A 10,606-nucleotide genomic window follows, 5' to 3' on the forward strand; every position below is an offset into this window, starting at 1 on the left:
CCCAGGCCACCCCTCCCTGCACCCCGCGTTTTCAACTGTTTCATTGGATATTCTCCTGTAAGGATATTCTTTTTTTTTTTCTTTTTAGATATATTTATATATATTTTCTTATTCGCTTGGTACGCTTCCTCGAGTATTCTATTTTTCGAGTGTGATTCTTTTTTTCTTTTTCTCGATTTTTGTTTATTTTCGATTTGTTGAGGATCACGTTGTGTTAATAATATTCTCTGGTTTTTAATTTTCATTTTGCGACGGCTTCTGTCTGTTTCTTTGATTGAACCGAAAAATGGAAACGAAGCGTTGAATGTTCTCTAAAAATTAGTCTGTTAAACTAGTTAATAACTTTTAAATATTTTGTTATAAATAAATTTTTGGTATCACAATAATTAGTAATAAGAATAAATAGTTTATTTTGATAGAATACTTTTATCAATTGTCATACAATTAACCAAGCCAAGTCTAGTATTATTTTATAAATATAGTATTTTGTTATGCTGTTATCATTTGTTGGAATTTTTTTTATTCATATCTTTTATCATTTAATTGATATTAAATTTATTATTGTTATTATTATCAATATAAATCATTTTATAATTTATTTATTTTATCATTTTGTAATGTTTTGCTTTGAAGATTTATTGCAAAAGAAATTTTTCTTTAACAAGATTCAAAATTTAATTAAGATAGATAATAAGATCCAATAAATATTTAATGTTAATATCATAAACTGAAATTAAATGATAGTGACATATGAATACTTAACTCAATAAATTTCAAAAAATAATATTTCTTCTTTCTTCTTATTCATCAATATTTCAAAATATTTGTTTAACTATAATTTTTTGAATAATTAAAAGTATTTAATATGAATAATTATTTCGAATTTAAATATTTTTTTGCAAAAATATGAACATAGAATATAATTTCTCATGTGCGTGATTCATTTTAAACGAGTAAATGGTACTTTTTATTTATTAACTAATCGATAAAACCTGTTTAAAACTGTACTCAAGGAGAGAAATATCAAAGGAGATCTTTCGTTCTATTTCAGAAAGTGGACGTTTCATTCATCATTTATTCTACGATATGAAAACGAGTTGTGTTAAATGAACATTTTTAAATTTCACTTTACAAATTCTTCAAACACTATATCTCTATTCTGCACGAATATTTCGGAGACACGCGAAGGATTTTTGCAAATCATCTGAGAGATTTGCAATCTAGAAAGCAATTGAATTGTAGATAATTATAGATAATTATTCTCTGCTTTGATTATTTTTAATCATTTAAATATATTTCTATACTTCATGATTTCAAATTATTCATATTATGCATCAATAATTTACAATCTATTTATTTAAAACTTTATATTATAATATAAAAAAGAACATATTTAAAACTCAATTAAAACTAATTTAAAACTAATTTTTTTACTATAATTTAGATCTTATTATAGAAGACACTCCTTGTATTATCTTAAAAAATATAATAAAATAAATACTTAAAACTCCCTAATGCTAAACTTTTGCAATTAAATTAATAACAATATCTTCTTATTTCAATAGAAAGAAATCTTAAATAAAAAATTTCTTAATTTAATGGAATAGAAAAAAATCATTGAATTCTAATTCTAATTTATTTTCAAGCCTAATAATTTAATTTATCTTTTGATAAAAAAAATTGTTTTTCTTAATAGCTTCTTATAATTCAAAAAAACGGTAGATCAAAATCTACATTGAATAGGATCTGCTTTCTACAGAATCTCTGGTGTAGCTTAAGATTAATCAGAGTAGCAAGATACGATTTATCTTACTCCATTCTCGTTTTCCATAGAAGAAACAAAGATTAGAAAGAACGGAAGAGATTCATTGTTCCGATTAATCTCTCCGTCTGTGTTTACTTTAAATTTCTCGCATTATTTATCGACTCCAATTTCACCCTTAAATCTTTGTCCATGATGTAGCCATTGTAATTGCAACATTAAAGCGTGTTGTAATATATACCTTCAAGAAATTGGGAAAATCTTGTTAACCTTCCGCAATATAATATAAAATTCTATATAGTATTTTTTATTTTTTATTTTTGAATAATATATCACCACAATTTCTATCTATTTTGTACTATTTTCCTCGAAATTGTAGTTTCGAATTATTGAAAGATAGAATTATATAATAGAATTTATATAAACATTCGTGAAAGTAAGAAAAATAAGAAAATAGAAGAAATTTGTATTTATTTTGTATTACAAAATTATGGGTTTAACTCTTTTGACTTTTTTTTTCTTTTTAGAATAAAGAGTATTAAGTTGGGGATGCATATAAATCAAATTTATATCAATCGATAATGAAAAATTGTATGTCTCATCAAAGTCGAAAGAGTTAAGTTTTTGGATTGATGATTTTTAATTTAGAAAATAGAATGAAGAAAATAGTGCAATTGGAATTATATTTGTTATGTAAATGCTCTATAATAAAATAAGATAATAAAATATTATCAAAATATTCAAATATAAATATTTCTTATTACAACACCTTTATAATATTTTTTTTTTGGAAAGAATGAAACTATTTACTCAAATTAATTCCGATATTATTTATCTAAATACTAAATTTTTAAAAATTCGTAAACAAATTTATCAAATTTAATCTTAACATTAAACCAATTATATTTTCATATATAATCATTAATCCTACTTTTAAATTAATCACACATCTACCGTCAAAATTTCAAAACATCTAAAAATTGAGGGATAAAATTATTATATACTTGCATCTAATCATTCTATCATCGCTAATCAAAAAAAGATTAATCAACATCTTTGACAAACATTCTAAATTAAATTCAATGTAACATGTTCGTGACACGACCGATTGGTTATCATCACTGTTTTCACTAACAAAGAAATCGAATTCATTCGATCGTATCACGAAAATTGTAAAATTATCGAAGATACAAAGATACGATGTTCGATAAAAATAGGAGAGGAGAAAGAGATTGATAGGGAAATGTAGGTGACGATGGTCCAGGTGCACAAGAATAATGCGACATCGGACTATATACATATCAACCCAGAGCTACGATCTACTGATCAACACTAACTGATACCTCTACCTAGGCCAGGACCACGTTATCGTGGACCTTCTAGCTTAGTAATTAGCGTGACTCACTGTAATCCCACGCCCAGTAATCACCAGCACCCGCCGTAGGCAGCACCGTGCTCCATGCTTCTATGTGTAAACAGAAAGAAGGAAAGAAAGAAAGTAAAAAACTGAACCATGCTTTTTATAAACTATTGAACGAAAAGTTATCAATAGTCCCTTCCACCTGGATCGAGATATTTTATTTTTACTAATTTACCAAGGATTGTGACCACTATGAGAGAGAACAGTGAAAGATATTTGTAGTAGAGATATTGTGTGATAACGGAGTGTTTCTTGAAACGAGGCACGTGTGAAAATGGTTCGTGTTTGTTTTTAAAATTAAGTTTTAGTTTAATATAATGTTCTTTTAAATTATAGCACGTAGTAATAAATTGTTAAATGATAATTAATTAAAGGAAAAGATAAAGAATAATTGGAAAAATGATAAAAGAAAAAGAATTATTCGTAATAATATTTTTATGTTAAGAATATCTTTTACGCACCTCATTTCAAATAATTAAAAAATATGTTCTATGAATGTAACATAATGATTCTTTAAAGTAAAATTATTATATTAAGAATAATGTATATATATATTTCTATATTTTTAAATAGACAACTATAATGAAACTTTATGTTTCAATAATACTATAATATTTATATCTATTATAATAAATTATTAATTCTTCTTATTTCATAACAAGTTTCTTATCACGTTTTCTTTTTACAAAATTTTATATCTTTTTATACTTTTTTCATTTATTCTCTTCTTCATATTTGCACTTTCATCAAACTATTATAAAAACGATATTCGATAATATTTAATAATAATAATAAAGTTTTAGCTAAAATTAATGTTATTATTAATATTGTTTTATTAATATTATTTATATTAATTATTAACTAATTAATAAAGAACGAATAATTATATTTCATATTATTCTAATATATAAAATTTACGTATTAACCTTTTCAAGACGAATTTTTGTTTTTGAAATGAATAAAATATTGTAATAGCACGAAATATAATAAATTAATGAAAAAATGAGTAACTTTCAAAATAAGAATAATCTAAATTCTAATAGAATTAAACTAAACTAAACTAAATTTCAATTATTTTTATAAGTCAGATGATTAACAATCTATTCTCTAAAAATTAAGATTAGAACAAACAAACTGTCACTTAAAAAATGTTAAAAACTAACAATTTAAAATAAAATCTCTTATCTAATTTATCATATAACACAAAATATTTATAAAAAAACTTTTTCACTACTCTCAGATCAGATTAAATCAGATTCTTGTTCAATCATCTCCAAATTATTATTTTTCACACTTTCATCCTAAAACCCATCACTATCATAGAAAAAGAAGACAATAAAAAATTGCACATTAAACACTCACCTTCCACGAACGCATCTTCAACGCAATTTCTTCCATGTTCCTTCGCATCGCGGAAGAGAAAGCCTCAGATAAATCGCGAAACGACTCGTTCACCGCGTAAAACACCACCAACTACGGTCGACACACAATCGAAAATACATTTTCTGCCTCTTCTTCGCAGTTATCGCGTCCTTGCGTCTCGTAAACATCATAATCCGCTCCCCGCACAAACGGATATACGCGACTGATTTCGTCTTCCAATTCCACGAAAATGTTTTTTCCTTCGATAGCATCATCTATCGTTAATAATATCCTCTGTGTTTATAATTTCAACTATCGACGATCAAGGACTAATAGAAACATCTGAAGTCTTGGAGTGGAATTTTAAGTAATTAATAGATTGAATAACGGGTGACCGTAACGCCATCATGGGGATTTACTATTCTATGGCTCGGGTCATTAGTAATATAATTAAATTATATGTGTATCTCATTAGTAATATGATTAAATTATAGTATGTGGTACAGTAATGTAATGTGTATATTATAGGTACATTATGTGTATATTGTATATAGTATACAATATAATACAGTTAATGACAAAAGTTAACTAAATAAATTAATCTTTTTGTATTCTTTATATTTATACGATATTATATATTTCTTTATGTTTTTTTTTATACCATCTTTGAGATGAATTGAGGTTGGAACTAAAAATAAGATTATTTTTCAGATATATTTGCATAAACATTGATAAAAAGAAATAGATTTAAATAAATAATCAATTTTTAGTTTCAATTTAAATAAACCCATTGCTACGTTAATTAAATATAGCTTCCTTGATTTATGATTCATTTTGTATTTCGATTATGTCAAAGCGTGCAATCACAGGAAACAGTAGCAGATCGATGTTTAAACAATGGTATGCTATCACCGTTAGTAAAATCCGGCAATGAAACGTGACTATTTTACCTGAATTAATCGAATGTTTACGGCCACGAATTACAAGCAGATCATGATCGGATTGGCGAACCATGACTAAACACTGCTATTAACTAAGTGATCTATTCAACTTCGGTATGGCTAACCTATAATGGATCGTTCGTCCGAAAGAATTTTATTATGCAATCGAGGAGTTTAATTAATGAAATATATCTTTTTCCAATTCTATTGAAATAAATTGGCGATGCGGAATATTTGCAAAAATTGAAAGGATGGTTCTTCAAATAAAATATAAGAGGATAACGTCTGTAACAATTAATTTCATGCAAAATTAATTATTTGAAGATTTTTTTTCTACGAAATCTTTAAATTTGTATCAGATCGATTAAATATATAATATTTCTCTGGAAATGAATTCAATCTATCATTTATAATTTATCTTAAAACTTGATTAAATAAATTAAAAAATTTTTCAGAGATCAAGAATCATCTTTAATGTTTGTAACACTTGTAATCAAAATTCAATTTCGTGAAAGTATATCTTATTGCGTTGTTTTTATTATTTTGCTATTTTAAGAGGGATCAAGAAAAATTAGTGAATTATCGATTACTATTGCTCGAGTATTCGCATTAAACAACTTTTAAATATGCGTATATACGAAAATACGGGCGTTCATCGCTATTAATAGAAATAGGTCAATAGGAAATAGCCTAGAGTGGATCTGGTTTGTACGTACAACTGTATTTGATTATAATAGCAGAGTCGATAATTGCATTTCTCATTAATACGTGTCTAATGATTTGTTGTACGTCAGCCTGTACTACTGTGTCTACTATTTGTGTTATACTTGTCAGTTTATTACTTCCTGCTGGAAACAAGTATATTTATATCATATAATCTTACAATACATTGACAGTTCATAAACACATGTAACGTTCACAATGATTAATACGCTTATTCTTCGATCTTAATTAAAAATCTGTCCAAAAATATGCTCCTTTTATTAGGATTAAATAATAAAAGAAATATTAACTTAAGATTCTTCTAATATCGATGCAAAAGTTTCTTGATAAATATTTCGTATTTAAAATCTAAATGGAAAATTTATTAGACATCATTTATTGATCTTTAAAAATTAATTCCTTGTAATAATTTAATTAGTATTATAACAACAATAATTAAATTACAGATGAGGATATTTAATTTTATTTATATTCTATATTTTAGCGATTAAAAATATTGGAAAAATCCAATGTAGAAGATCAATTACTCAAATTTGTACAACTTTTTATTGACTTTTATTGTACAATCTTCCATTTATTTATAAAGTCGAATTAAATTGTAACCTTCTCCCTTTACGAGATTGTATTAAATTGAGATCAAGGACGGTTATAATTCACTAATAATTTCGAGAATTAAAAACCGGTGAAAGACCATTTCCAGCGATCTTAAACCGTTCCATAATCAACAAGACTTCACCAGTTTACATACTTCTCCATTCTCCTATCTATATATCCGAAAAGGAGGAAGATTGTCAAAGGTAAATTCATTTAAAAGACTCGAGAAACTTGTAGAATAGATGGAAGACGGCCTGGTATTTGTACGTAGCGTTCGTGAACGCAGAAGTGGGCCAACAATCAACGGTCTTAAGGAGGAAATACCACCTCGGCAATTTAGCCGGTGTTCGCGTTTCTCATTTCCCAGCATCCACTAATTCGTCTATCTCATTTAACTATTTCATTACGCTGACAAATGTTTTGTTAATTCATCCTATAACGCGTATTCGCCGCGCCACGCGAAATTCATCCTCGTTCTTGATAAAATAATAAACCAATAATTAAACTATTCCATACGTTCTCCAATTGGGCGTAGAAAAATCATAATTTTTAATACTTTTCTGAATTAAAAGTAAAAGTAGACTTTATCGAAAATTACAATCTAATAGAAAGTAAAATTTTTAATTTTTTCTCTGTCAAGTTTTCGAGTTTTATTATTTAATCATTCTTGCATAATTTTGCCATTATATGCTTTATAATACAACAATTTTGTCTCCAATTTTTTTTTTATTAATCCACAAGCAAGAGCAATGTTTACGTTGACTAAAGGATAGAAAAGCTACATCGAGACGTTAATCAAACAGGGATCGATCGATTATGATCATCGAGTAAGATAATCAGGATTGAATCGTTCGACGAATGTGGAAATGTGTGGGATGTATGTAGGTCGGTAATCAACAGTCTTGAGGAGAGGTTAAACCACCCCATTGGTAACAAAACAGATGCTAGCACTCCTCGTTCACCTTATACGCCGTTTATCGTCGATATCACGCTTCCACTCCACTTCACGAGACAATCGATCAACATTGAGATTCCATCGGCTGATACCCACGTACAATCGCAAAGTGAAAACGGGGGAAAATTCTGAAAATGGAGCTCGAAACTTGATTTTTGAATTTTGGAAATCGAAAAGGAAATTGAATTGATGCTCTACGATTTTTAATTTTCAATGAGATTCGACAAATCTAACAATCTAACAAAATTTGGCAAGATCGAAACTATTGAAATTAAAATTTTTAATTGATCGTTATTGATTTTTTGATCTATTACTTAATATTTTTATTTTCTTAGTTTAAATTTTGTATATCAATGGTAGATTACTTTTTTATATTTGTATAAGAAAAATATTTGAATTTGAAATATAATTGTAATGTGAAATAAAATTAATATTCTTCTTATCGTATTCAAATAAATTTATATTGACATTATAGGATTATAATTAAAGGAAAATTATTATTCTAAGTAAAATAATACAAGGTATTCTTTCCAAACATGTAAAAAAATAAAAAAATGAAAAGAAAGTCGTTAAATGATTAAAAATAGAGAAAATATTAAAAGAGAAAAGTTGAAAATGTGTAAAGTTGTGAAAATGTGTAAAAAAGATAACGTGGTAAAAAGAAAAAGAGATGCTTATTTAACTAGATAAACGAGATTTTCATATTCCTCCCTGAGGACATTAATGTCGTAAAAGACATTAGTAAAAGTGGGAATATTGTAATTGTTACAAAGAGGATAGCATTAAGAACATTATACAAATCTTCTTATTTCCAGGATCATATAATTTTTAATTATACAAGAAAAAAAATAGCCTTTCAAAATTTATTCAATAAACCTATATTTCTATGCTTTAATGAAAATTGCATCGTTGACTATCACACCTTTTGAATCATCCTACATTTTGATAATCATTCTTTGAAACGATTAAAAACGAACTTCATCCCAATATAATAAAGTGTAATAGATATTTAACAACATTACTTAAAATTCAATGTCACAATGCACCACGTTTTACGATCTTTATGTCCAAGGAAGCATTAAGATCATAAAAATCTATGAAAGTAACCGTGCTATATTCTACGTACAAGGTGTTATAAAAACTTGTGACAATATTGAAGAATGGATAATCGATAAGCGAAGACAAATGGAGTACGACGACGAGGAATAACGAAAACAGAGCGTTCCTTTACCTATGTTTATTCCTAAATATTCTATCTTCTATTTGATAATTCATACAAAACGATATTTTTTGTGCAATAACAATTTCATTCTGATTCAACACTTGTCCAATGTTTCATTTCAGTCAATTCCTCGAAGCAAAATAATAAACACAAAGTATTTAAAGGTTAAAAGTTGTTAAATAATAATTCCAATTAATAATTCAGTTTCTCAAGGATCAATAACGCGACACGTTGAAATTAAATAAACATATGAATAAATTCTGGAATCGGGCAGAATTCATCGTGAGAATTTTTTCCAACGTTACCTTTAACGTTGAGGTTTTTACTTAGATACGATTGCCTGTTCCAACAGGATAGGAGGGCGGTCGTTACGCGCGATATAACGTAATTTCCACGATTTAATGACCGTGTTGAAGCTCCACCGTCAGATCTTTCGCGGGAGGGAAAAGAAACGGACGATGAAATAGCGATGGAGAGCCGCTGGTGCGGTGGGAACAGGGGAAGAAAAACGAACTGGAGGATTTATTAGGGTCAGAATAATCAGCCCGCCGGGATCTCTTGCAAATAGCGCAGAGAAAGCGACGATTTCCCCGCTGTACAAAAGCTTGAAAGGGATTGGAGAGCGGGAAAAATGCGTCGAAATTTTCGAAATTGAAAAATTTTGTCGCTAATCTAGTTTGAGAAGAGAGTGGCTCAAAAAAAAAAAAAAAAAAATTGTTCGAACAAGGATACGTAAAAATTGGAACGGGAGAAATACGTGTTAAATTTAAATTTTGAAGATACTTATCGGAATATTCAAATTTCAATCGAAGCATTTATTGCGCAGGTGTACTGTGACCTATTTTCCATATGTACAAAGTGTTCCAAAAAACTATCTTCGGTTGATTGGAAATTCCTGAAATAGCTTCCCTTAAGAAGAAATTTGTATTGTGTTGTCAATTTTCCTTAGAATTGATATTATTTTATCCATATTATGTTATTATTTATCTTTTATTACAAATGCTTCTGTACAATTTGATTATTTTAAAAAACTTTCTTCTTTCTTTTCCCTTAAACAATGAAAGAATTGTTTTTTAATATAATTTAATTAATACTGTTAAAAAAATAGAATTTATTTTATATAATAATTAGTTGAAAAGATGTTACATTATCCATTCATATTTTCGTGATTTTTCTAATGTAAGCAATTTCAATTCACATAGAGATTATTATTCAACATTAAAAGAATAGATATAATCAGATATAATTACATATTTTCCAATAAATAATATAATAAAAAACGATACAATTCATTTAAATGAAATTGCCATATTTATTGCGAATCTCTCAATTCCCTGATAGACAGTGCATCCTCAATTAGATTACAACGAGCACTATATATATATATATATACACCTATCGAATTAATTATAGAATAACACCAATCGTTCTCGACATGTATCCCTCCCCCTCACCCATTATAAACCGATCAAACAGGTGTACAACTACCCAGTGTACAACTCCTCTCTAATCCCAACGTTGTACATTTTATACGTTTTATCGAATTTTCGAACCCGAAGCTGAAAAAACCCCTCCCCCATTTGGCTTTCGAAAAAGCCAAGTGAAAATGAAAAAAAAAAAAAAAAAA

At 27.4% G+C, this 10,606-nt stretch overlaps 1 protein-coding gene across 13 annotated transcripts in view; it reads right to left on the bottom strand.

Moving 5' to 3' along the window:
• LOC102674491 (neurexin-1) overlaps nucleotides 1-10,606 on the bottom strand; it is a 425,676-nt gene that overhangs the window by 266,177 nt on the left and 148,893 nt on the right. For 9 of the 13 annotated variants that reach the window (XM_031511255.1, XM_031511251.1, XM_031511253.1 and 6 more), the window contains one exon: nucleotides 3,168-3,227. The exons of the other annotated variants lie outside the window; for them this stretch is intronic. In XM_031511255.1, coding sequence (XP_031367115.1) covers nucleotides 3,168-3,227 — 60 coding nt within the window. The remainder of the gene's footprint in view (nucleotides 1-3,167; nucleotides 3,228-10,606) is intronic. 13 annotated transcript variants of the gene reach the window in all.

This window comes from Apis dorsata, unplaced genomic scaffold, assembly GCF_000469605.1.
Source record: "Apis dorsata unplaced genomic scaffold, Apis dorsata 1.3 scaffold_295, whole genome shotgun sequence".
Taxonomy (NCBI): Eukaryota; Metazoa; Arthropoda; class Insecta; order Hymenoptera; family Apidae; genus Apis; species Apis dorsata.